At 46.5% G+C, this 27095-nt stretch overlaps 1 protein-coding gene across 11 annotated transcripts in view; it reads left to right on the top strand.

The window, feature by feature from the left end:
* The window catches only part of TRAPPC10 (trafficking protein particle complex subunit 10), a 93429-nt gene that overhangs the window by 54442 nt on the left and 11892 nt on the right, over window positions 1–27095 (top strand). For all 11 annotated transcript variants that reach the window (XR_010121175.1, XR_010121176.1, XM_055279858.2 and 8 more), the window contains 13 exons: window positions 4281–4427; window positions 5312–5426; window positions 6819–6895; window positions 7960–8051; window positions 10186–10326; window positions 10642–10754; window positions 14827–15341; window positions 16179–16320; window positions 18856–19014; window positions 19752–19981; window positions 21825–21925; window positions 24208–24334; window positions 26350–26520. Coding sequence is in view for 9 of the 11 variants with exons in the window: in XM_055279858.2 (XP_055135833.2) it covers window positions 4281–4427; window positions 5312–5426; window positions 6819–6895; window positions 7960–8051; window positions 10186–10326; window positions 10642–10754; window positions 14827–15341; window positions 16179–16320; window positions 18856–19014; window positions 19752–19981; window positions 21825–21925; window positions 24208–24334; window positions 26350–26520 (2130 nt within the window). In the remaining 2 variants the exon portion in view is untranslated. The remainder of the gene's footprint in view (window positions 1–4280; window positions 4428–5311; window positions 5427–6818; window positions 6896–7959; window positions 8052–10185; window positions 10327–10641; window positions 10755–14826; window positions 15342–16178; window positions 16321–18855; window positions 19015–19751; window positions 19982–21824; window positions 21926–24207; window positions 24335–26349; window positions 26521–27095) is intronic.

Genomic DNA, 27095 nt, shown 5'->3' with positions numbered 1-27095 from the left:
GGAAAAAAAATGGACTTATTCAAGTCCAAATGATTCAGACATGACGTCTTCTGAGTGAGACGTCCCCAGGAGGGCTGATTGGAGAGGGCTGTTAGTTCTGTTATTACCTTGCGGCTGGAAGGAGAAATGTGTAAGTAATAGAGGGTGTGGGCTCTGGAGTTCCTTGGAGCGTCGGGGTTCACAGGAGCCACACAGGGTCTGTTGGCTCCTCTAGGTGCTCGTCCGCAGGGCCGGGAAGTCACTGAGGTGTTTTCAAGGCTTTGTATCATGTGAGGAGCCTCTTATCTGTGGTTTATTTTCCGAGCCCTTTGCTTTGCTGAATGAAGTTGTTGTCCCCTTGGCCTTTCCTTGAATGGAAGCTGCCCCATTGCTTTTAGTCATAGCTATTGTACCTCTTTGCACTGTTGAGTTCTGCATCTCCAGTGAGAGGAGGTGGCCAAAGGTGAATGCTGGATTTGAGGCAAGGACGTGCCACCCACTGATGACTTTCTCACAGTCTCTCAGTCTCTTTCCTTCTAAGAACCCACTTCCTGTTTCCTCATCTCCTTCTGATGCACACAGCTGGCTGCGCCTCCTTACATGCGCTGTGCCTGTCGACTTCCCAGGCTGGAGAGGACAGCCTCCCTTGTCACTTGTGTTGAAGCCCACACAATCCTCTTTGCATACTTTGCTCCTGTGTTTGATCAACACTGAGATTCACACTGTTTACTTAGAGGGCTTTGCCAGTAACTTCACGTCAGAAGTGTTTCACTTTCTCTCCCTTTTTCTAAATTTTTAAATTTTTTGGTAGAGATGAGTGTCTCACTTTGTTGCCCAGGCTGGTCTGGAACTTCTGGGCTCAAGTGATCTTCCCTGCTCCCCTCCCAAAGTGCTGAGATTACAGGTCTGAGCTGCCCCTGGCTGTGTTTTTCTCTCTTGTGCAGTAATTTTTACTCCAGTCTAGTCGTTAGGATTTTTTGGTAAGAGTCAGGTTTTAGGGCTACAGTTGAGCAGAGGCCAGGGGGTAGGTGCACCACTGTGAGTTGCAGATCCCATTGTCCCACTTTCGAGTGGGTGGCTTATAAAACATGTCCTGCTAACATCCTGGTTGCTTTACCAGTTGATTTGAAGTACCTCATTTATTTAAAGAGAACAGGAGGCAACGAAGTGGCCAGCTGTGATGGAAACTAGCCCTGCTCTGTAGTAGGGCTTGATCCACACTCCAGGGGCGACGGGGGCTGAGGAGGGGAGCAAGATGGCCGGATAGAGGCCTCGGCCCTGTGGGTGCCACTTACTAGCCTTGCCCACTCCCTTGATGGAAAATGTGTTAAGAATGGAGATTGTGCCTACCTTGCACAGCTGGCTGCTGGGGTGAGCGGTAACACCCGTGAAGTGAGGCCAGTTCTGCATGAGTTCAGGATCCTCCTTCACAGAGTATTTCCTTTCTTTTCTGTAACAATTTCTATCCCTCCATTTACAAAAGTTGAATGTTTTCTCTGTGTAAATTTGGAAAATACAGACAAATATATGAAAAAGATGTCGTTGCTTTTGCTAGCAGGAAGAGGTTCCCTTTTTTGTCCATGGCCTTCTTATGTATAGATGAACTGCAGTTATTTCCTTGCTCCTATTTGGACATTTGAATTCTTCAAAATTCTTTGCAATTGCAGCAGTTTGCATCCTTATACATACATCTTTGCGTGTAAATTCATACAAGTAGAATTGGAAGGTTGAAGACACACATGTTTTTAAAGCTATATGTTGTCAATTTGTCCTCCAGAAAGGTCTTCCCATTTTCAGTCATGCTAGTGATGCCTGTTTTCCTGCACCTTTGGTAAGAAAAAAGTATGATACATATATATTTTGTTGCCAAATTAGAAGAACGGGGATGATACTTTCTTGAAGGCCATAATGTGTTTGTTACAATGATTGCCCAAGTGATTTTTGTGGGGGTTTGGAATGTGTTTCATTCAGCGTTTGACCTTTTATCAGCTTTGATGCTGGTTACGTAACAGACTGTGTGGGCCTAGCAGAGTCAGGACTCCTCCAGACCCCAGGAGAGTCACCCAGCCTAGCCTGTGGCACGGAGGAACCGTGCATGGGACACCGTCAGAGTTAGCTGGCCAGTTTGTGAACAGAGGCTGTGTGTGGCCAACCTGCAGGTTGAACCAGAGGAAGAAGAAGGTTTACAGTCAAAGCTGGCCAGCTGGGATCGGTATTCTGAGGTGCAGGCCTGGCAGAGGACAAAGGCAGAGATGTAGTGTGGGAATGTAGGTAGTGTTTACTGAGGGCTTACAGTGTACCTGACACCCAGCTGGGTGGGTGCTCTCATGGGAAGGTGAGGATCTTGTGTGCCGGTGAGCCATGAGGACCTGAGCTGGAGGAGGAGGGGTGGTTGTGAGAGCTGTTGCTGAAGAACTACTGATGGCTCACTGGACAGAAGGAAAGAGAGGACTGTCAAGAATCATTCAAGAAACGTTTCCTTGCCTTCCAGGCGCTGTGGGAGACAGGGATAGGGGGTGCACATAAATGAAGAGGAAAGGGCCACACCTACCGGCATGAGGCTGCCACGGGTCATCAGCATAGTGTCCAAGTAATGACGAAGTGTTGTCTGCGCACAGGGGACTGTAAGGGAGGGAAAGGCACCTTTGCCGGATGCCTCAGGTCAGCTTGGTAAACATTTGCAGGTGCCTGATAGGTGCTAGAGAAGCTTTCTAGAGGAGGCCATGTGTGAACACCATTACAAAGATTCATTCAGGCCGGGCACAGTGGCTCACACCTGTAATCCTGGCACTTTGCCTGTTTACAGAAGCTTTTGCGCAGTGGGTATTGATGGTGGTAGCGTCTTGGGAGATGAAAAGTATCCCAGATCTCCTGGCACCTGGGAACCAGGTGGGCCTGCAAGGTGAGGTCAGCCCGCTCCAGGCCTGCTGTGGTTTGACTGATGAGGACGCTCATCAATTGGAGGGACACGCTTTGTCCAGGATCTCAGAGCTGCGTCCTGCTGCCCTGCTTTTCTGTGCCCTCCCTCAGTATGGTATGTTTGGGTGGGAGAGTTGTGCAGCTTTATGAAAGTGGCTTCCAATTATGCAGTTTTTGTCCTACACTGATTTTTTTTCCCAAAAGATTTAAGTAGCATATCTTATTTTTCAAAAGTCGGGCTTTTTAGCTTTTATGGGAACATTTGATGGCACTCTTTGGTTCTTCCTTGTTGGTTCCAGGTCCTTTATTTGTGCTCAGGGTGCCTTGCAAGAGTTCTTATGGGAGTCAGTTTCCCCGGCATTGGCAGCTCATCACCTATTGACTGGGGATTTGAAGAGCACAGGTGAACACATTTCACCAAAACTAAAACACATCATGAAGTTAGTGCCACCAGAGAAAAAGTCAGCATTGCCACTTAAAAGTGTAAGATGCCACTTGATGAAGAGAAACATTCCTATTTCAGAAGTGCTAAAATGTGGGGAAAAACTGCATCTTATACAGCAGGCGCTTTTGCTTTTCTGATAGTGTTTCTTTTTTCGTTTTTTAAGTGGAAAGGCTCAAGTACATACAGAAGCAGAGAGGATAACATAATGCCCATGTAGGACCCATGAACAGAGTAGGCGCAGCGCCTGACCAGCCTCTACTTCATCTGCATCCTCGTTCACTTGCCCTGGGACGTTTTTTAAATACAGACGTTGGGTTTCACCTGTAAATACTGCAGTGTATAGGGAGCAATAGGGAGCTCTTTTTCCAAACATAAATAAACTGTCTTTATCACGCCTGAAGAGTGAACTGTAATTCCTTGTGTGATATTTCTACTCAGTATTCAGTTTCTGCTGTTGAACGTAATCTTTCTTAAATGTGACCAAGCAGTCATTTGAGGTCTTAGTTTTCCCTCCCCTCTTGACACTGATCTGTGGCCAATCCTCACTCTTGGAGTAAATGATCATATTTGGTCTTTTTCTAGGTTTTTCCTTTTTTTAAAAAAAAATTCTTTTTCTATATATATTTTTCAGATCTAGACCTGCAGAGGCTTTTTCTTAATTAGGTTTTCAAAAATACAATAATTGAAAGTTATACATAAAACCTGATAACACATTTGAATATAGGTCACACTGCTTTTCTCTTCCCATGTGAATGTAGGTGATTAGTGTTCTCTGCCCCTTTCTCTCTCCTGTAGCTCTGCATATCACAGAACTGTTAGATGAGGTGGCTGCTTGAAGGATGGAGGGTTTTGCATGTTCAGGCTAGAGCGTGTGGGTTTGTTCAAGCTAGAGCTCTCCCAGAGCTCCCCTCACACCTTCGCATTTGCACCCCCACAGGTCTCCGTCCCACCTGGTGCTCTGGACTGCTGGGTGTTTCTGAGCTGTCTAGAGGTGTTGCAGAGGATAGAAGGCTGCTGTGACCGGGCACAGATCGACTCGAACATTGCCCACACTGTGGGGCTGTGGAGCTATGCCACAGAAAAGGTGCCTACCTGCCCAAGTGTGGAATGCTCGCTTTGTCTCTGCGGCCATGCCTGGGTGGCAGAGGAAGTCTGCCGTTTGGAGGAAAGGTGTTGCTCATTTAGATCACGATGCATCCACTTTAGTGGCCATAGAAGGTGTCTGGGTGCAGCCAAAGAAGTCATAGTTCCCCACCACATGTCGATGTAGTCAGCAGACAGCAAGCACTTGCTGTGCTCCTGTGAAATTGACTCTGTACCCTGAGTCGGGGGACACGAGGGTGGTGCTGAAAGGTCACCTCAACAGGCAGAGCTGTGCTGGTGTGTGCAGCAGGTAGGCTGCCAGGGCTGGGCTTATGCAGATATAGGCGGAGCCTGGGGAACTCGGGGAGGTGAAGGACAGAAGCGGAGGATTCCCACCCTCCAGGCCTCACTGAGAGCTGTTGTGTAGGATGTATTTTTGTATCCAGATTTGAGTCATTGGGTAGGAAAGCTTCTTCTAGAATTTAGCTGGATTTGAATTTTTATATTTAAATTATTATTATTATTTTTTTTTGGACAGAATCTCTCTCTTTTGCCCAGGCCAGAGTGCAGTGGCGCTATCTTGGCTCACTGTAAGCTCCGCCTCCCGGGTTCACGCCATTTTCCTGCCTCAGCCTCCCGAGTAGCTGGGACTACAGGCGCCCACCACTGCGCCCGGCTAATTTTTTGTATTTTTTTAGTAGAGACAGGGTTTCACCGTGTTAGCCAGGATGGTCTCGATCTCCTGACCTCGTGATCCGCCCGCCTTGGCCTCCCAAAGTGCTGGGATTATGGGCGTGAGCCACCGTGCCCGGCCATATTTAAATTCTTGAATTCCCTGATGACTCTTATGGCAAATTAATTGAAATTGTGGATTTATCTTAACAGTTAAAGTCCTTGGGCTATCTATGTGGACTTGTGTCAGAGAAAGGACCTAACTCAGAAGATCTCAACAGGACAGTTGACCTTTTGGCAGGTTTGGGAGCTGAACGACCAGAAACAGGTACTTTTTTGTATGTACCTATGTGAGTGGTGAGGTGGACAATAATGAAAATGTCCTTTGCAAGTTGGCACATGTAACCCAAGTTCTAAGAGTAATCATATTACTCACCATTTGGAAAATTATACCCATTATTAGCTGACTGGATGAAAGCACGTGATAGTTTACCTTTTAACAGCATAATGCAGTATTAGAAATAGTTGGAGAAATTGGAAGGAGTTTCAGAAATGTAGCTGAGTTTCTCCTGGGCTTGAGGGGCTTTAAGCTCATGTTCACATGCGCCACCCTCTCTCTTAATTACAGATGATCTGTCTTTCTAACTATACGACCTGATTTTTTTTTTTTTTTTAAGAGACAGTCTCTCACTGTGTTGCCCAGACTAGAGTGTAGTTGCGCAATCTTGGCTTACTGCAGCCTCAACCTCCTGGGCTCAAGGGGTCCTCTTGCCTCAGCCTCCCAAGTAGCTGGGACTACAGGTGTGTGCTACCACACTTGGCTGATTTTTTAATTTTTTGTAGAGATGGAGTCTCGCTGTATTGCCCAGGCTGGTCTCAACTCCTGGCCTAAAGTGATCCTCCTGCCCTGGCCTCCCAGCAAATTTTTTTAAATAAATTGGCCGGGCACAGTGGCTCCCACCTGTAATCCCAGCACTTTGGGAGGCCGAGGTGGGCGGATCACCTGAGGTCGGGAATTCGAGACCAGCCTGACCAACATGGAGAAACCCTGTCTCTACTAAAAATACAAAATTAGCCAGGCATGGTGGCGCATGCCTGTAATCCCAGCTACTCGGGAGGCTGAGGCAGGAGAATCGCTTGAACCTGGGAGGTGGAGGTTGTGGTGAGCAAAGATTGCTCAATTGCACTCCAGCCTGGGCAACAAGAGCAAAACTCCGTTTAAAAAAAAAAAAATTCTCCTGGATAATAAGGCTCTTTGAAAGGAGGATTACTCATTGTTTTACGTAGGAATATATGATGAGTATTATTTAGCAAGACTGTTGCTAAAGAATATCTGATGAACTGAAAGCATTCTTAGTAAATTGAATAAATGTTTAAGAAAAAAATACATAGTATTTATATTTCACTGTTTCAACTTGAGAGCATTTCAGATCACTTTGGAAGTAATTTAATTCACTGGAGTATTTATAATATATGTTTCTACAAAAGTCTAGTTCTAAATATCAGAGAAAAGCATGACACAAAGCGTTTTGACTATTTTATGAATATGTGAATTGAAAGAGAATGTACATGATCATGTAGTTTCCGTTGGCATTGGCCAGTTTGTAATTTCACAAGAGTCAGATGAGGTCATCTACCTGCAGTATGTGAAGGTGAATGTAAAGTCATGTGACTGGACATGATGAAGGTGAAGAGGGACTCTCATTTCTTTCTGTTTAAGCCAACACAGCTCAGAGTCCTTATAAGAAACTGAAAGAAGCATTATCATCAGTGGAAGCTTTTGAAAAACACTACTTAGTAAGTATTAACAAGTGTTCAATGTCTGTTCCATGAATACCTGTCTCTAGAAGGCTTTGCTACATGGCCTGTTGAGTTGGGAAGGAGCTAGTATTGGGGGCCCCTTCTTGTTTTTTTTTTAGTTTCTTTGGTACCTGGGGAGTTGTGGACAAAACATGGAATAGTTGTTCATCAAATGTGTATTAGTACCCGTGGTACCATATTAGGCATGGAATCATCTTTGAATATTTACAGTTTTGTTCAAATTGGGTCTGCTCACACAGAAATTATAAGAGAGGATAGTGAATACTTTTCTTTGTAAAAAGGAGTAATTTGGACTTGGGCAGAGCTATTGTTTTTGATTTTGAAAGACTTAAATTAGCAAAACTTTAAAAAACGGTGTAGGCAGAAGTGTGGTGGGTCAGCGTCATCCCCGGGTCATGGGCAACTTGAGTGTTTGGTCTGCCTGTAATGGCTGTACCTCTTGTACACACAGGTATGAAAATACCCAGCATGTCACCACGTGCAGAAAGTCCTTGGAAAAGTTAGATGTTTTGGATGAGTTTGTGGGTTTCTTTTATTATTATGCTTCATAATTTATACACAGGTTACCAATTTTGATTATATATTACAGAAAAATTCACAAAAATAGATGCAAAGGAAAAAATAATGTTACATTATTAACAGTGTCTTCTGCGGGCTGGGCATGGTGGCTCATGCCTGTAATTCAACACTTTGGGAGGCTGAGGCAGGTGGACCACTTGAGGTCAGGAGTTTGAGACCAGCCTAGCCAACATGGTGAAATCCCATTTCTGCTAAAGATACAGAAGATTAGCTGGACATGGTGGCGCCTGTAGTCCCAGCTACTTGGGAGGCTGAGGCACAAGAATCAACTTAAACCTATGAGGCGGAGGTTGCAGTGAGCTGAGATCTCGCCACTGTGCTCCAGCCTGGGCGACGGAGCAAGACTCTGTCTCAAAACAAAAACCCAACAGTGTCTTTTGCGTGAGCTTTAGGTGAATAAATGTAGTATTTGTCCATCATTAAAAGTTCAAGTACATAATTGTGTTTTTACTTCCCCACAGGATTTGTCCCATGCCACCATTGAAATGTATACAAGCATTGGGAGGATTCGATCTGCTAAGTTTGTGGGAAAAGATCTGGCAGAGTTTTACATGTAATTGATTTTGTACTTTTCTTTGAATTGTAAACATACAAATAACACGAGAAGATTTGTTATATATGGAGTTGGTATAAAGTGTACATAAATTTGTAGATTGAAAAGTGTAGATTCTCTTACCCAGTCCTCATAATTTTGTTTTTCAGTTTCTTCTGAAAACCAGATGGAGAGCTTTTCTGCTTGTTACTCTTAATAACTGTTATTGGTCTTTGAGGTTCTTTTATTTAATTAAATATATACATTTTTGTAACTAAGTTTAATTAAAGAATTATAAGACAGTATAATGGTGAGTAAATTGGCATATAGATTCTTACATATTGTTATATAGCATTTCTCTAGTTTTATCAAGTATTAAGAAGACTGAAAAACCTCAAGGCCATTGATGTAAAGCTACTGCATGTGTCAGGTTCGTGAAAGAGGGATGATCTAGGGATGACTGGAAGAAGGTGTGTACAAATACTGCAGGATTTCCATTCCAGCTCCAGCTTTGAAGTTTGATTCCAGAAAAACTCAAAATTTAGCGTATTTCTAGTGTGTTTCGTAAAATCAGACTGTCAAAGAGAAGAAACCCCAGTGGGTCATGTGGTTACCATTTCAAAGTACTCAAAGGAGATACAAGCTATAAGGAAAAAGATGCTTGTTTTCATTTTCTTTTTCTTTTTTTTTTTTTTTTTTTTTTTTTTTTTTTTTTTTTTTTTTTTTTTTGAGATGGAGTCTTTCTCTGTCCCCCAGGCTGGAGTGCGGTGGCGCGATCTCGGCTCACCACAACCTCCACCTCCTGGGTTCACGCCATTCTCCTGCCTCAGCCTCCCAAGTAGCTGGGACCACAGGCGCCCGCCAGCACGCCCGGCTAATTTTTTTGTATTTTTTTAGTAGAGACGGGGTTTCACCGTGTTAGCCAGGATGGTCTCGATCTCCTGACCTCGTGATCCACCCGCCTCGGCCTCCCAAAGTGCTGGGATTACAGGCTTGAGCCACCGCGCCCGGCAAAAAGATGCTTGTTTTCATTTTCTAAAAAAAAAAAAAAAAAAAAAAAAAAAAAAAGTATGATTGAAATGAGATCTTGAACTCTGTACTCAAGTAATTTCATTAGGTGAAGCAAGAAATGAGAATTGATTTGAACTGATGTGAATTGGCTGGAAAGGGATTCTTAAATCAGCTAAGTGAACTTTCTGGTTTTCCAGATGTGGTTGGAGCAGCTTAGCCAATTACCCACTAATTAACGGCAGAGTCACAGCTAGAATATAGCTGTCTTGAATTTCCATGTAGTGTATCTAAAGAGGAAGGTGCTCCTTAATGAAGCAAAGAGGCTTCTTGGGAAAGGGGAGGGGATCCTTGTTGCTCCTGAGGCTTTGACAAGCCCTTATTAATTTGCATTTTAAAGGCAGGCAAGGCCACACACACCAGTAGTCCCAGCTACAGTGGAGGAGGCTGAGGCGGGAGGATCACTTGAGCTGAGGAGTTTGGGACTGCAGTGAGCTATGATCACGCCACTGTATTCCAGCCTGAGTGACAGAGCAAGACCCTATCTTTAAAAAAAAATTGTGCTTTAAACTTTGCTTTGGGGGCCAAGTGTTGCTATTTTAATTCTCCGGCGTTCTCTGGAAGCCGGAGCCTGTGGAGTGCTCTTTGCCTGAGTTTCCAAGTGGCTCTGTGCGCCCTTCCGCTTGCGCTTTGTAGACTGCTTCTGTGTTTCTGTGCCTTTAGTAGGTAGTGTAGACCCTGTAGATACTTGGACTTCCTGGCTTCATTGCTGACTAGCAGTGTACTTGTGGACAAGCCCTTCCTTCACCTTCTCTTAGCCTTGGCCCTCTTGCCTGTCAGCTTGCGATCATGATCCTGAGATTCAGCTATGAAAGTTCCTCGACGTGTGTATGAAGCCAGACCAACAATGTGTTGTGCTCTTATCACCACACTCTGATTTCTCAGATCTTTGCCTGGGAGTCTAATTATGTCGTCCTGAGTAGGTGCTCTTTCTCACGGAGCGGGGTGGGTGGAAAAGGGCTGTCTAGAGATGTTGAGTCTGTCCTGGCATGGGGTCTGGAGGATGGAGGCCAAAGCGGGAGAGATGGGGTCTGTGTGTTGATTATCCCTAGCTGTAATGAAAGCTACTGTTTGTTGACTTTTCAAGGAGGAAAAAGGCTCCACAAAAGGCAGAAATCTATCTTCAAGGAGCATTGAAAAATTACCTGGCTGAGGGCTGGGCACTCCCCATCACACACACAAGGAAGCAGCTGGCCGAATGTCAAAAGCACCTTGGACAAATTGAAAAGTATCCTTTAATGTTTTCATGAAGCAGGAAAATTATTTTCTATTTATACAGCAGCGTTGCCCACAATCAATGTTTCATTCACACCTATTATTCAGGAGAGAAAAGTCCTAACTTATACATATGTATTGTATAGAAAATGAATGAAATGTCTAGTCGATTTTTTGTAATCTAATTTTGAGTCCTAGTAACTTAAAAAAAAAAAAAAAAGCCCTTCGGCTTTTGAAGCCTCTGTGAAGGCTGTAGGAGACTTTGCATCCACTTTGCCCCGCACTCCTCAGTATGAGCCTCTCCACGCTCCTTACCTCTCCACTCCAGCTACCTGCAGACCAGCAGCCTTTTAGCCAGTGACCACCACCTCACTGAAGAGGAGCGCAAGCACTTCTGCCAGGAGATACTTGACTTTGCCAGCCAGCCGTCAGACAGCCCAGGTAAGACCAGTTCTTACAACTTTACTAGGAATATTTTCAAATATTACAGAAGTAAAAAGAATACAAGATACACCAACCGCTTAAAGTAAACAATTGCTAACATTTTGCTGTGTAGCTAACATGTATCTGTGTCTTTCACTTGACTTTTTTTTATTTTTGCTTAAAGTCAAACTCTAGACCACATTGGATCTTGTAAAAATAAGGACAGTCTCTTAACCACACTCAAAGAATTAATAAGGTTCTAATATCATCTACTAAGAAGGCCGTATTCACATTTCCCTAATTGTCTTAAAATATTTTCTAAATCATTTTTAATAGAGTCCAACAGGATATCACGTATTAGATCTGGTTGTTAGATCTCAGTTCTCTTTTAATTTAAAAAAAGTTCTTCCCATCTCTTTTTCTTCTTCTTCTTCTTTTTTTTTTGAGACAGAGTCTTGCTCTGTCATCCAGGCTGGAGTGCAATGGTGCGATCTCAGCTCACCACAACCTCCATTTCCCGGGTTCAAGCAATTCTCCTGCCTCAGCCTCCCAAGTAGCTGGGGTTACAGGCGCCCGCCACCATGCCCTGCTAATTTTTTGTATTTTTAGTAGAGACAGTGTTTCGCTCTGTTGGCCAGGCTGGTCTCAAACTCCTGACCTCAGATGATCCACCCACCTCGGCCTCCCAAAGGGCTGGGATTACAGGTGTGAGCCACCACGCCTGGCCTTTTTCTTCATTTTTTAAGACAGTGCTTTTTTTTTTTCTTTTTTCTTTTTTTTTTTTAAATATGACAGCATTATTGTGATATTCACAAACCATGTAATTCACTCATTTGAAGTTTATAATTCAATGACTTTTAGTCTATTCAGAAATGTGTGCAACCGTTACCACAGTCAATATTATTGTTTTGTTTTTTTCTTTTTTCTATTTTTTGACTATCTTGCTCTGTTGCCTGGGCTGGAGTGCAGTGGCACGATCCCAGCTCACTGTAGCCTCAACCTTCTGGAGCCAAGAGATCCTCTTACTTTGGCTTCCCGAGTGGCAGGGACCACAGGTGTGGGCCACCATACCCAGCTATTTTTTTTCTTCTCTGTCACCTAGGTTGGAGTGCAGTGGCATGATTGTAGCCCACTGCAACCTCTGCCTTTTGGGCTCAATTGCTCCTCCCACCTCCACCTCCCATGTAGCTTGGACTATAGGAGCACAACACCATGCCTGGCTAATTTTTGTATTTTTAGTAGAGACAGAGTTTTGCCATATTGCCCAGGCTGGTCTTCAACTCCTGAGCTCAAGAAATCTACCCACCTCGGTCTCCCAAAGTGCTGGAATTACAGGTGTGAGCCACCGTGCCTGGCCACCACAGTCAATTTTAAAACTTATCTATCACCCTAAAAAGAAATGCCATACTTAACCCCACCACTCCCTTCCTGCAGCCACGCATCTACTCTCTGTCTTTCTAGATTCCTATTCTGGATGTTTCATACAAATACAGGTTGAGTGTCCCTAATCTGGAATTCTGAAATGTTTTAAAATTCAAAACTTTTTGAGGACCAATATGACTCTCAAAGGAAATGCTTATTGGAACATTTTGGATTTTTAGATTAGGGATGCTCAGCAGCATGTCATGCAAATATTCCCAAATCCAAAACGATCAGAAATCTAGAACGCTTCTGGTCCCAATCATTTTGGATAAGGGATACTCAACCTGTAGAATCTGTCAGCCTAAATAATACACATAGGGAGCCTCTCTACAAAATGATATTTATTTGGAAATAGGGCATTGCAGTGCGATACACGGGCCATAGTAAACTATGTGCATATTCAGGAAAGGGGTTTTAAAGGGAAAATGAGGATTACATCACTGGTCTGGGGTGGTGATTCTCGGCTACAAGGATCAACAGGGTGGCGCCAGTCAGGGTTGGACAGCAGTTGCTGAGCAGGTATCTTGGTGGAAGAGTGTTTTGTATAAGGCTGCAGTGGCCTTTCCACAAGGCTGTGGTGTTTGCAGTCTTTTGTAACATTTTTTGTTATCAGGCATGCTTGCATGAGAGCCCTCCCTTCATGGCCTTCTCTGGCTCTGTTAGTCACGGTTTTGTTGTTGTTGTTTAGCACAAGTGACTCCCTTTTGATTCTGACAACTTTCACACATGGTCCAGTGTGTGGTGTTTTGTGGCTGGGTTCTTGACTGACCATAATGTTTTCGAGGCTCATCTCTGTTGTGGCCTGTGTCAGTGCTTCATGTCCTTTCATTGCTGAATCCTCCAAGCCAGTTGTCCTACAGGCTGTCCTGCCTTCTGGAATTTATCTCAGTGTTTCCTCATGGGAGCATCTAAATGGAAGTTAGAGTCAAATTAATTGTTTTGGCAAATATACTTGTAGATCATGCTGTGTGGTAAGATCAGATTTATTGTGAAGCTGAGCTCCTCACCTTAGTTTATCAAGTGTACTTATTTAAGGTAGTTACTGTGTTACTCTACTCAGGCTAATATAAACAACAGGGATTTATTTTCTCATAGCTCTGGAGGCTGGAAGTCTGCTATCAGGGTGCCCCAGGGCCAGTTTCTGGTGAGGGCTCCCTTCCTTGCTTGGAGACAGCTGCCTCCTCGCCTTGTCCTCACATGGTGGGAAAGAACAGAGAGCAAGCTGTCTGCTGACTCTTCTTAAAGGACAGTAATCTCATCATGTGTGCCCCACCCTCACAATCTCCTCTAACCCCAGGCACCTCCCAAAGCCTGGTTCCAAATACCATCAGGTTGGGGGTTAGCGCTTCACCACATGCAAGTCGGGGAACACAGTTCAGTCATAGCCATGACAACTACTTGAAAACCAGTTTTCCTAGAAGTTTCAGGGTCAGGTTGATATGGTTATTGACTGCTGGGGTGTATTCACTTATAGGCATCTGGGGCCTGGCGTGGTGGCTCACACCTGTAATCCCAGCACTTTGGGAGGCCGAGACAGGCAGATCACTTGAGGTCAGGAGTTTGAGACCAGCCTGGGCAACATGGCAAAACCCTGTCTCTACAAAAAATTAGCCAGGTGTGGTGGCGGGCACCTGTAGTCCCAGCTACCCAGGAGGCTGAGGTGGGAGGATTGCTTGAGCCCAAGAGGACTGGGCTGTAGTGAGCCAAGATGGTGCCACTATACTATAGCCTGGGTGACAGGGCGAGACCGTGTCTCAAAGAAAGGGGGAAAACGAAAGATCCCTCTGGATGGGTTTCTCAGGAGCATCATGACATGAGTTTGGCTTTGTAGAGTCTTTAATGTGCCCAAACTGATTGTTGGTAGAGCCATGACCACACCTGCTGCTTTGTATTTGAGACTATTTGAGTTGTGGTTTTCCTGCCAACATTCCTTGGTATCTCTATATGAATAAAATATGCCACAATTGTTTACTGTTTTCTCATGATCTATGGCATCAGTCTTGGCAAGTCCTTTAGTTGATGAATATTTAATAAATACTTAACTGGTCAGTTCTGCAGCCTTGTGTATTTTCTAGGCAAAACCAAGGCACTTCCAGTTGGGTCAGAGAGAGAAGGGCCCAGGGAGAGCATTAGGCTCTCACTCCAGCAGCACCTGTGGACCTGGCTGGTTGCTGCTGTCCTGGGCCTGGGGGCACAGAGGGGTCCTACTTAATCGGCTGACTTCGTAGACTGGCAGACACCTGGGGTTTGTTTCCACATCACAGCAGGGCACTTGGGCATCTTCACTGAGCATGTTTTTAAGTAGGTGAGAAAATATTGGAATCCCTTGGAAGTAGCTCTAGAAATTGGACTATTTACAAATTTTAGTTTGAAACTAAGAGGTAGTTGACCTGTATTTCTCTTAGGTTTGTCAAAGCAGACTTGAGAAGGTTAATTTCTGTACCTTTTATGATTTCTAGGCATTACGTAGGTATTTGCTAATATTTTGCTTTGATACAATAGCTTTTGGGGGGTGTGAAGATGGCAAGAGGCTGGGCCCGGCTATTGTGCACATCACTGCTTCTTGCTTCAGTCTGCTCTCTGTGATCTTGCTGTGTCCACGGCCTGCTGCTGCTTACTGTAAGGAAGTGTGACTTGGGGAGTCAGTTACGATAATGTCTATTTACAGGTCATAAGATAGTGCTACCCATGCATTCCTTTGCACAACTGCGAGATCTCCATTTTGATCCCTCCAATGCCGTGGTCCACGTGGGTGGCGTTTTGTGCGTTGAGATAACCATGTACAGCCAGATGCCTGTGCCTGTTCACGTGGAGCAGATTGTGGTCAATGTCCACTTCAGCATTGAGAAAAACAGCTACCGGAAGACCGCGGAGTGGCTTACCAAGCACAAGACGTCCAACGGGATCATTAACTTTCCACCGGAGACCACACCTTTCCCTGTATCCCAAAACAGTTTGCCCGCGCTGGAGTTGTATGAAATGTTTGAGAGAAGCCCATCCGATAACTCCTTGAACACCACCGGGATTATCTGCAGAAACGTCCACATGCTCCTGAGAAGGCAGGAGAGCTGCTCCTCCCTAGAGATGCCCTCAGGGGTGTCTCTGGAGGAGGGGGCCCACGTGCTGAGGTGCAGCCACGTGACCCTGGAACCAGGGGCCAACCAGATAACATTCAGGACTCAGGTATGCATTCAGGGTGAGAACTTGACTTTCAAGTTTGTAAAGAAGGGCCATGGAGCTCACAAGAACTGTCTGGAGTGTGGTGTGAATTGAGTAGAGTCCTTTGTTCTAACCCTGTTTTTGTCTCTATCCTTATTCAAAAACACACTGATGTTTTCTTTTGTATTTATCCAGTTTTCTGACAGTTGATAAATTTTGAGTGAAGTTCTTAATGTAGATATTTGTTCTTAGATTAAGTTAGCTTTTTAACTCATTGGATTATTGGATTCAGTTAGCTTTTCCCCCTGCATATGAAAATATACACCCTCATTTGTTAAAATGAGGTTTCAAAGAAGTTGGTACACTTTCCCACTCAAAGTTATTTTCCTTTTGTGGCTGGCTGGGTGTCAAACCTGGTGTTTCTCACCCATTCTAACATAAAGTTTTCTCTGACACAGGATATCCTGTAAGTTCCACTAACTCAACAGGATTTGGCCTGTGGAAAGTACAGCTATTTGTCACATTTTTTAGTCTAGAGCAGGGCTTAAATCTCGTGCTGAATGTCTCTACTAAATACACCCTTCAAAGAGAATGCGACAAATACAGTTTATTAAGTTGAAAATACCTTATTAAAGTTAAATTTAAGCATCAGTTACTCAGAAAATCACAAATTGAGAGATTCTGAAGGCCTTTTGAAGAGCCCAAGCTTAGAGGTTTAGGCACAAGAGCAGGGGGTACAAGAGGGAAAGAAGTACAGGCCTTTCTGTAGTTCAGAGAGACCACCGCACAGCGCTACCGCAGGAAGCTCCTAACTACAAAACTGGGTGACGTGGTTTCAAATGCCTGAATCTTTGACTCTAGGCCAAGGAACCTGGAACGTATACACTCAGGCAGCTGTGCGCCTCGGTGGGCTCCGTGTGGTTCGTCCTCCCTCACATCTACCCCATTGTGCAGTACGACGTGTACTCGCAGGAGCCCCAGCTGCACGTGGAGCCGCTGGCTGGTGAGTGGGGTCCCCAGCCCTTGAGGAGGCGCGCCGCTGGGGCGGTTCTGAGGAGATCTGCTGAGATACCAGGCTTCTCATAAGTTTTAGCTGTGTCTGCCTTTAAGAGATATTTTGGGTAACATAATGGAAATTTTGCCTGGGAACTAGCTGACTGCCTCTTTTGTTTATCTGAATATTTGCTTTCCTGTAATTGCTTTTTCATGTTTAATAAACATGGTGTATCTGAAAATAAGAAACACAGAAGAATTAGCTCTGAGAATGGAAAGAGGAAACTCAAGGTATTTTTTTTCTATTGGCTCCCTCAACCTAATGGTCAATGCAGAGGACTTCTGGGCCCAAATGTGCAGGGATTTCGCCCTGCCAGCAAGCAAGCAGTCAGCCCTGCAGCAAGGGTCCTGCAATTCAGTTCTGACCCTGTCTACTGGAGCTGGTGTCAGATGCCACAGGGTGAGGGCTCAGTCCCCAAGACAGTCCCCCCTTCCCATGCCAGCCACCAGCCCAGGGTTCTTTTGCTTGTGCTCCTGACCGACTAGCTAGAAATCAGGGCTCTCACAACCCCCTTTCTGGGTTTGATGAATTTGTTAGAACAGCTCACAGAACTCAGGGAAACACGTTGACTGGATTATTAAAGGGATATAGATGAAGAAGTGTGGAGGGTGAGGTATGGGGAAAGAGGTGCAGAGCTTCCACGCCCTCCCTGGGCACCTCCCTCCAGGCACCTCCATGTGTTCAGCTGCCCGAAAGCTCTCTAGACCCTGTCCTTTGGTTTTTATGGACGTGACATTAGACAGGCATGATCGATTACACCACTGGCCACTGATGAGCAACTTGACCTTCAGCCCCTCTTTCCTCCCTGGAGGTTGGGTGCCACTGCTGAAAGGCCCGACCCTCTAATCCTGCCCTGGTCATTCTGGTGACCAGTCCTCATCTCAGAGCTACCTTGGAGCTGCCAGCCTCCAGTCAACTCATTAGCCTACAAAAAGACATCACTTTGGAGATTCTAAGGAATTTGGGAGCTAGTATGCCTGGAAATGGGGTTGAAAACTACATGTGTATTTTACAGTGTCACATTAGCCAAGAAGCAGCTAATGTCCACCACAGAGTTTCATAAATATGTATATAATTTCCTGCTTAGAAGTACATTTCAAATGCTAAACACTAGATTTAGTTAGGATCTATACTCAGATCCCAGCACTTTGGAAGGCCAAGGCTTTGAGACCAGCATGGGCAAGCCAGTCGGGGCAGGATGACAAAACCCCATCTCTACAAAATAAAAAAGTGAGGTAAATTAGCTGGGTGTAGTGGTGCGCCATGGCCTCTACTCCCAGCTACAGGCTGGAGCCTCGGCTACAGCCTCCTGAGCCCAGGAGTTTGAGGCCTCAGGGAGCTGTGATTGCGCCACTGCTCTCCAGCGTGGGTGACAGAACAAAACTCCATCTGAAAAAAAAATAAAAAAAAAAGTTTTCCTTTGAAAGGTTGATTAAACTTGTCCATCTGGCATGGCATTTGAGAAATTCAAAGCTATTGTCCTTTCTGATAAGTTCTAAAATTGGAAGGAGTTGCTGTAAACAAATGATTGAAGAACATGTGGCAGCTGAACAAGAGTGAGTGAATGTCTCCTTTGTTCGGGCTAGGAACAGTTTATTTGCCTGTTTCTTCTATGTGGAAAAAAATCACAAAGAGCATTTTTCTGTTATTCCCCCATTCCTTCTATTTTTCTGCATTCGTGCCTCTTGTGTGGCCACCAGCAAAGGCTGTCAGATGTGCGACACAGCAGTCAGTCTCTCCAGTGATTCTTCCATTGGAACATTGTGTAGAGAAGCTGAACTCGATTCCCGCAGGGGAGCCGAAGCACCAGCCAGCAGGCCCTGCCCTCCCCGTGGCCCGGTGGCTGCAGTGCCAGGCTCATGGCCTGGCTCCTGCTTCCTGCCTAGTGTCCCGTCTCTGTCCACTCTGCCCCCGGTCCTGGTATCTTGCCTGCCTCTGTCTTACCTGCAGCAGGATTCTCAGAGGCCTCAGCTCACTCCTGCCCCTCATTGCTGTCTTGGAGTGAGGGAGAGCCACCTGACTGCTGACTGTTCTTAACCCAAAAGCCTGTGGCCTGAAGCTGAAAAAGCCAGAGAAGGTTTTGAATATTTGAACAGCACCAGCACAGTCAAGTTTTCTTTACAGTCTCTTCTTAAGCCTCATTATCTGATTCTCTTCTACTACTTATTGGCAGGCAAATTTTGTGACCCTCAGAGACGTAGTCATGATCATAATCCCTGACTTGCTAAACCAAGATGGGTATAAGACTCCTTGACTCACAGAATTCTTTTTTCCCCAGCAAGGTTCTCCTTCAACCCTGTAGTCCACATCATTGAGATGAAAAGTTAGGGCAGAAGGGAATGGAAGTAGAGGGAATTCATGGAGATCCCACAGGAGCAAATCTTTCATAGTAAAAGAAATAGAGCCCCTTTCACCCCATTGCAGTCCCTGAGTTGCTGTCTTCTGGTTGGCAGCACTACTGAGCCGTGATCTCTTTTTCTTTAGATAGCCTTCTGGCAGGCATTCCTCAGAAAGTCAAGTTCACTGTCACTACCGGCCATTATACGATAAAGAATGGAGACAGCCTGCAGCTCAGCAATGCAGAAGCCATGCTCATTCTGTGCCAGGCGGAGAGCAGGGCCATGGTCTACTCCAACACAAGAGGTGAGGTGCCGCCCACCCAGACCCAAGGAGGACGCCCACCTTGCCCTGCACCCTGTGGGTGTGAGGGTGAGCCTGGCCTTGCTGCCATCCCGCTGAGCGCCCCCGACAGTGTCTGGAGTCAGTGTTCCATAGGAGCACTGCGGCCTGGTGCCTGTGCTGGGGTCCCATTTGAGGTGATAAACTGAGAGTGGTTCACATGCTGAGTGGCCGAGCAGTGCTTGTCTGGCTGAGGATTAGGAGATGGGGGTCACGGCTGGGGTCACGTTCCGTGGCGATGCCTGCCAGACCCTGTCCACCCCGGGCTGGCCCTGCTCCGGAGAAGCAAAAGCAGAGCAGCCCTTGTAGGTGCTGTTGAGAGCCCTGAGCGCTGCCATCCTCCCAGCCACGAGGAAGGGGAAAGGGAGGACGCTGCTCCCCTGGGGTGGGGGTGGATCTGCGGATGAGCTGGAACGGGAGAAGGTCATGCAGGGACTTACATAGGACTTGGGTGGGCCCCATGGGAAATGTCCTTTTCCTGTCTTCAGATTGAGATCAATGATGGGTCTGGGCGCCTGCCTGCTGGCTTTCACGCAGGGCTGCTCTGTCCTAGGCGCTTTGTTATTGGGTTTGCCTGCCAGGCGCACAGGAGTGGGAGAAGTTGAGCAGTGGCCTCACTGCTGGGCTGTCACCGGCTGTAAGGAAAAGGACAAGTGAAACCGAGGGAACAGCTTTGAAGTGACTTTTTCTGTCTTTCGTAGAACAGTCTTCTGAGGCCGCGCTCCGGATTCAGTCCTCCGACAAGGTCACAAGCATCAGTCTGCCCGTTGCGCCTGCGTACCATGTGATCGAATTTGAACTGGAAGTTCTCTCTTTACCTTCAGCCCCAGCACTCGGAGGGGAGAGTGACATGCTGGGGACAGCAGAGCCCCATAGGAAGCATAAGGACAAACAGAGAACTGGCCACTGCATGGTTACCACAGACCACAAAGTGAGTAGGGACAGTGGAGGAGCTTAGCTTGTGGGGCCTCCCCCGCCTGCCTGCCTGCTGGGAAGGCGATGTAGCGATGCCTGCTGTTAGCCTGGCTCCTTCTGATTCCCGACGCCCTGGGCATGTGTTTAGCAGTTCTGTCTGTGAATCACCCTTTCTTAGATAAGGGGTGCATTTTTTGCAAGGACAGAGACAAGCCAGCTCTACCTTTCCCTCTCAGTTCCAGGGTCCAGGGAGTTTCCTGTAAGAGGTTAGGGCTGGCCTAGGCATGAGGGGTGTTAAACTTGGGTCATGTCCATTAGACCGGTGACGAGGCCAGAGGAGGTCTGTGTCGTGTGTGCCTTGGTGTCTGTCTACTGAAACATCATAAGCTCAGCCAGGGAGGAGCTGTCTCATTTTAGGCTTTGGTGCTGGTACTTACTGACAGTTACTTGAGAAAGATGTGATTTCGGTCCCAGAGCCACAGGATATCAGCCCATGGAATGTGTCGCTACATCATGTTACTCAGGGTGTGCCCAAGTCTTGTAGCCCAGAAATCAATCCTGAGGACCCTAAAACAGCCCAAGGGTCGCAGTATAGGCCCAAGAGCAGCAGGAGAAAAGGGCAAGGAATGCCGTCTTTCCAAAGCACGAAGTCACCAGACAAGTCCACGCCTGAAGAAGAATGTAATGTTCAGCTTTTGAAGACACCTGAGGAAGTGTCTTTCCCTTAACTCACACAGACGCGAAGGTGATGCCTAGCTCAGCAGGAGCGCACAGCACTGGCGGCTCCTGTGCTGTGTGCCATGTTATCCCACTCTTCTCTGGCGCTGGTGGCACTTGTGCTGTGTGCCGTGTTATCCTCTCTTCCCTGGCACTGGCAGCACCTGTGTTGTGTCCCACGTTATCCCACTCTTCCCTGGTGCTGGTGGCACCTGTGCTGTGTGCCATGTTATCCTGCTTTTCCCTGGCGCTGGCGGCCGTGTGCTGTGTGCTGGGGTAGTCACCTCTTCCCTGGCACTGGCGGCACGTGTGCTGTGTGCTGGGGTAGTCACCTCTTCCCTGGCGCTGGTGGCATGCGTGCTGTGTGCTGGGGTAGTCACCTCTTCCCTGGCGCTGGCGGCACGTGTGCTGTGTGCTGGGGTATTCACCTCTTCCCTGGCGCTGGTGGCATGCGTGCTGTGTGCTGGGGTATTCACCTCTTCCCTGGCGCTGGTGGCATGCGCGCTGTGTGCTGGGGTATTCACCTCTTCCCTGGCGCTGGTGGCATGCGCGCTGTGTGCTGGGGTAGTCACCTCTTCCCTGTGGGGAATAAGGCTTGAGACTTGCTTCATTCCTGCCCTTTAGGGATGTAATAGCTTTGTCCTCACTGTGCCCCTAAACTGATTTGGTTTTCAGTTACATATTCAGCCTCACATGGATTAAATGCTTAGTAATTCATTAAATGTGGAGTAGTTACTGATTGGCTAATGTCATCTGGAAATATATGACTGAAAGCACTTTGTCAAAACCCTGTGCACATCGCAATATGCATGGCTCCGCGGCCCTGCGTGTATGGGAGCAGCAGGTGGATCTGCTGCTTAGGGGACGGCTGTGCTCTTCCGCCGTTGAGATGACTCTGGTGATGTGTGCACGTCTTGCCAGTTCGGCGTTCGTTTCTCTTGTCTGTATACATAGCTTCCTGTTTCCCGTTGGTTTGCGTATGTGTTGGGTAAGGCTTTGCTTCCTGGATAATGAGTGGTTGAAGCCATAATAAAATGTCTAGGGCGTGGGCAGGCACTGCAGGTGTGTCTGGGCAGCAGTGGTGGTGGCTGTGCTGTCCGTCGGGCGAGTGGTCTGAGAGTGTCTTTGTGCTTCCTCCTCAGGTGTCGATTGACTGCCCATGGTCCATCTACTCCACAGTCATCGCACTGACCTTCAGCGTACCCTTCAGGACCACGCACGCCCTGCTGTCCTCAGGAACACGGTAACGGAGGCGTGGTGCACGGGCCCTGGCTTCTTTCCCCGGACTCTTCTAAGTGGAGGTTCCTAATGTTCAAAGCTGGCCTTCATGATGACCAAGGATGTCTTCTTATGTGACCACAAGGCCATTGTTCATCTCTTAAAATCCACAATTCCCTGGTATCCTGTGACACCCAGTTCATATTCAGGTTTTCCCAACTGTCTGAAAATGACCTTTTATGGTTGGTTTGTGTGACTTGGGGTCCAAAATCTCCATCAGACCACCAGATCTCTGTTCATCCTTTCTTCCCTGTTTTCAAGCCATCGACTTGTTCACATGCAGGCCAGGTTTCCTCTGGAGGCCCGCCTTTCTGGATTTGGCTGGATTTGTTAACTAGTTCCCCTGTCCCTGTATTTCTTGTCAATTGCCTGCAACCTCTAGAACAGGAGCTTTTAAGCTCAGCATTAGTGACATTTTGGGCTAGATAACTCTGTTGTAGGGGCTGTCCTGCGTGCTGTAGGGTGTTGAGCAGCACCCCAGGCTCTGCCACGAGATGCCAGTAGCACTCCCCACCTGCAGGTGTGGCAGCCACAGATGTCTGTAGACACTGCCCAGTATCCTCTGAGTGGGGCGGACGTGCCCCAGTGGAAAATAGCCGGCCTAAAGGCTTGAGTAGACTCCAGTTCTGCTTTGAGGCAGGTGGGGCTGTGTGCTTCCTGTTGACTGCACCGGGAGGCCCACAGTGTCCAGGTGTCCTACCTTAGTGACAGTGCTAGCGTTGATCAGTGGGCTCAGGATGCTAGCCTGGCCTCTCACCACAACTTTTTATCCATTGATGACGTGTGGATAATTTGGAAACAAAAATGTCAGAACCATGTTTAGAATGGAACATTATACTAGCAGCTTTTTTCCCCTTCAAATCACAGCAAAGGGCACTGTAGATATTAATGGTTAAAAACATCAATAATCTCTAAGAGAACCTTATTAAAAAATTATTTTTCAGCCAGACGTGGTGGCTCATGCCTGTAATTCCAGCACTTTGGGAGGCCGAGGCAGGTGGATCACGAGGTCAGGAGTTCAAGACCAGCCTGACCAACATAGTGAAACCCCGTCTCTACTAAAAATACAAAAATTAGCTGGGCATGGTGGTGGGTGCCTGTAATCCCAGCTACTCGGGAGGCTGAGGCAGGAGAATCACTTGAACCCAGGAGGCAGAGGTTGCAGTGAGCCGAGATCGTGCCATTGCACCCCAGCCTGGGCGACAACAGCCAATGATAACTATTATTAATATTTTCAAAGCTTTGCATGTAATGGAAATGGATATAAGCCCCGCCTATCATCTCTCAATGGAGAGTTTTCACCTGTAATGAGGAGGGCCGTTGCTCTCTCCGCATGGCTCCCCAAAGGCCAGTGAGGGTGACCAGCCATGATCACTTAATAAGGCTGGTCAGAAACTATATTCTTTCTTCCATTTCCTCACAGAAATCACCTCTTTAAAAACGTTTGTTTGTTTATTTTTATTTGTTATTTTTTTTAGATGGAGTCTCGCCCTGTCACCAGGCTGGAGTGCAGTGGCACGATCTCAGCTCACTGCAACCTCCACCTCCCAGGTTCAAGTGATTCTCGTGCCTCAGCCTCCAGAGTAGCTGAGATTACAGACACGTGCCACCACATCTGGCTTTTTTTTTTTTTTTTTTTTTGAGATGGAGTTTCGCTCTTGTCGCCCAGGCTGGAGTGCGATGGCGCGATGTCGGCTCACTGCAACCTCTGCCTCCCAGGTTCAAGCAATTCTCCTGCCTCAGCCTCCCAAGAAGCTGGGATTACAGGCATGCGCCACCACGCCCAGCTAAGTTTTTCTATTTTTAGTAGAGACAGGGTTTCTCCATGTTGGTCAGGCTGGTCTCGAACTCCTGACCTCAGGTGATCCACCTGCCTCAGCCTCCCAAAGTGCTGGGATTATAGGCGTGAGCCACCGCGCCCGGCTAATTTTTATATTTTTAATAGAGATGGGGTTTCACCATGTTGGCCAGGATGGTCTTGATCTCCTGACCTCATAATCTGCCCACCTCGACCTCCCAAAGTGCTGGGATTACAGGCATGAGCCACCATGCCCAGCCAGAAAGGTTTATTTTTTTCTGGCACTTTTCGGTGTGAAATCTGAAGGGAAACTTATGCAACAACTTAGCTTACTTTGCTTTGTTGCTTTTTTTGATTCCCCAGGCAGAGAGGGTCTCCTTAACAAAGCTAAGATATATTTAATAAAGTTCTTACATATCAAAATAATTCTTTTTGTTTTTCCACTTTAGGAAATATGTTCAAGTTTGTGTCCAGAATTTGTCAGAACTTGACTTTCAGCTGTCAGATAGTTATCTTGTAGATACCGGTGATAGTACCGACCTGCAGCTAGTACCACTGAACACGCAGTCCCAGCAGGTAAACATTGTGTAGACCTGAGCATAAACTTCTCAACAGAGAACCAGAGTGTACGGAAATGATGTAGTATGTGTTGCAACTGAGCCTTTAGATAGAACAGCTGCACTGCTGATGAGTAAAGGCTCCTGTGCAGCTCCTCCGGCTGCCCTGAGGCTGGATCGGGGCTTGCTGCTGAGTCAGTGGGTGGTTGGATGGATGAATTCTTCTTTTTAGAAGAGTTAAATCTGAAACTGGTCCCACTCTATGCGTAGACGTGTGCAGATCCAAGCTTCTGTTTGAACGCACTGTTGATTGCATGGGCAGTGCTCCACTCTGCCCAGAGCCTGATGCCTGCCAGTGCCAGAGCGATGGTGCCCGACACGTTGGTGCCTTTGTGAAAGAGCCATGCTCATGCCTGCATCTGGACCTTGCTTTTTCTGTTTATGCCTTGCTGCCTGGATGAATCTTGACCTTGCTTTTTCCGTTTATCTTTCATGTGTGTTTTTAGGCAGTAAATGCTGAGTGTTTATAGAGATCAAAGGCTTTTTTAATGGATGTCTGAATCTTTAGCATTTTCAAAGGATTTTCCCCCACTAATCCTTTAGCTCTTTCAGATATTACTGGAGCTTGTCACTGTGCTTTTAGGTGTGGACTTTACATGTAATAGTGTTGTTCAGCCCCTACATTAGGTTGTGCTGGTTCCTAAAATAATTTAAATATAAAATAATTGGCTGGATGTAAAGATTTACTTTTTATCTTATTTTTTAAATTTTTATTTATCTTTTTTTGAGATGGAGTTTCGCTCTTGTCGCCCAGGCTGGAATGCAATCGTGTGATCTTGCTTTACTGCAACCTCTGCCTCCCGGGTTCAAACGATTCTCCTGTCTCAGCCTCCCGAGTAGCTGAGATTACAGGTGCCCGCCAACACGCCCAGCTAATTTTTGTATTTTTAATAGAGATGTGGTTTCACCATGTTGGTCAGGCTGGTCTTGAACTCCTGGCCTCAGGTGAACCACCCACCTTGGCCCCCTAAAGTGTTGGGATTACAGCTGTGAGCCACCACCTCTAGCCAAGATGTACTGTTAAATTAATTGATGATATATTCCCCTGTTTTGGAGCTGCATGGGATATGCTATAAATTAATATCCTTTGGGCATGGTGGGTCACACCTGTGATCCCAACACTTTGGAAGGCCCAGGTGGGTGGATCACTTGAGCTTAGGAGTTTGAGACCAACCTGAGCAACATGGCAAACCCCATCTCTACAAAGACAAAAATTAGTCAGGCATGGTGGCACACACCTGTATTCCCAGCTACCTAGGAAGCTGAGGTGAGAAGATCTCTTGAACCTGGGAGGTTGGGCTGCAATAAGCTGTGATCGCACCACGGCACTCCAGCCTGGGTGACAGAGTGAGACCCTGTCTCTAAAAAAGGGAAAAAAAAAAATCAGTGGGGCACGGTGTCTCACACCTGTAATCCCAGCACTTTGGGAGGCCGAAGCGGGTGGATTGCCTGAGCTCAGGAATTCAAGACCAGCCCAGGCAACACGGTGAAACCCCGTCTCTGCTAAAATACAAAAAATTAGCTGGGCATGTTGGCATGTGTCCGTAGTCCCAGCTACTTGGGAGGCTGACGCAGAAGAATCACTTGAACCCAGGAGGCGGAGGTTGCAGTGAGCCAAGATCCTATCACTGCACTCCAGCCTGGGCGACAAAGCGAGACTCCATTTCAAAAAGAAAAAAAAAATTAAGCTACTTTTTAATGATCTCATATGATATAAAACTTATGGAATCATAAAAAGTTAAAGATTTACCAATTTTGTACAATCTTCTGCTGGGACAAGGCCAGGCAAAGGGAGTCAGGGCAGGGACAGGTGCTATGGGGCCTAAAGCAGCATGCACAGGCGTGCTGTGAGGCAGGGGCCTGCCCATGGTGTCTGCTCAGCACCCTTCGCATGGCGTGTGTTTCGCTGCAGTGTCTGTGTCCTCTTTGCGGTTATGGTGCTGTGTGAACAGTGATCCCCGACTCTCTTTCCAGCCCATCTACAGCAAGCAGTCAGTGTTCTTCGTCTGGGAACTCAAGTGGACAGAAGAGCCTCCCCCTTCTCTGCATTGCCGGTTCTCTGTTGGATTTTCCCCAGCTTCTGAGGAACAGCTGTCTATCTCCTTAAAGCCGTATACTTATGAATTTAAAGTGGAAAATTTTTTTGTAAGTGGTGTATTATTTTGGGAGGGTGGGGTGGAAAAACGAAAGATGGCATTATGTTCTTTGTAATCTGAAGAACTGAATAGACAGCTTCTGACAACATAATGAAGGAGCAGCTGGAGAAAAACAGTTGTTGGGGTAGTTGAATCATTGACTGTCTTTATTTTAGAACCCCAGGTCCTTCTCAAGTGACACATCTGAGATGCCCACACTCCTGGGGGCATCTCTAAGAGGAGTGTTTGTCATTTGGAAAGCCCAAAGATTCCTTTTTTCTTCTATCTTTTTCCCTTTCTCATGTTGACTTAGTAACTCCCTGGAAATATTTCTCGGAGTCATTTCATCTTCAGGGGCATTGCTTTCTAAGGCATATCTCTAGTTTTTCAAAGAAAAGCTGAAAACCTATGAAAACTGCTAGCTGAATATTGTGAAGATTTTCTTAGAACTTGTGCATCATTTGGTAGAAGCCAGTTTGAGTGTGGAATGAAGAGTAGCCTTGAGCTAGGTGAGTAGATACAGATGTGTGCTGTGTTCCTTTAGGGAGATTATTTGACTTAATGTTTTGCAATTTTGTGATACTT

This window comes from Symphalangus syndactylus, chromosome 5 (assembly GCF_028878055.3).
Source record: "Symphalangus syndactylus isolate Jambi chromosome 5, NHGRI_mSymSyn1-v2.1_pri, whole genome shotgun sequence".
NCBI lineage: Eukaryota > Metazoa > Chordata > Mammalia > Primates > Hylobatidae > Symphalangus > Symphalangus syndactylus.
The sequence above is the reverse complement of the archived record's forward strand: the minus strand, read 5'-3'. Positions and strand labels throughout refer to the sequence as shown.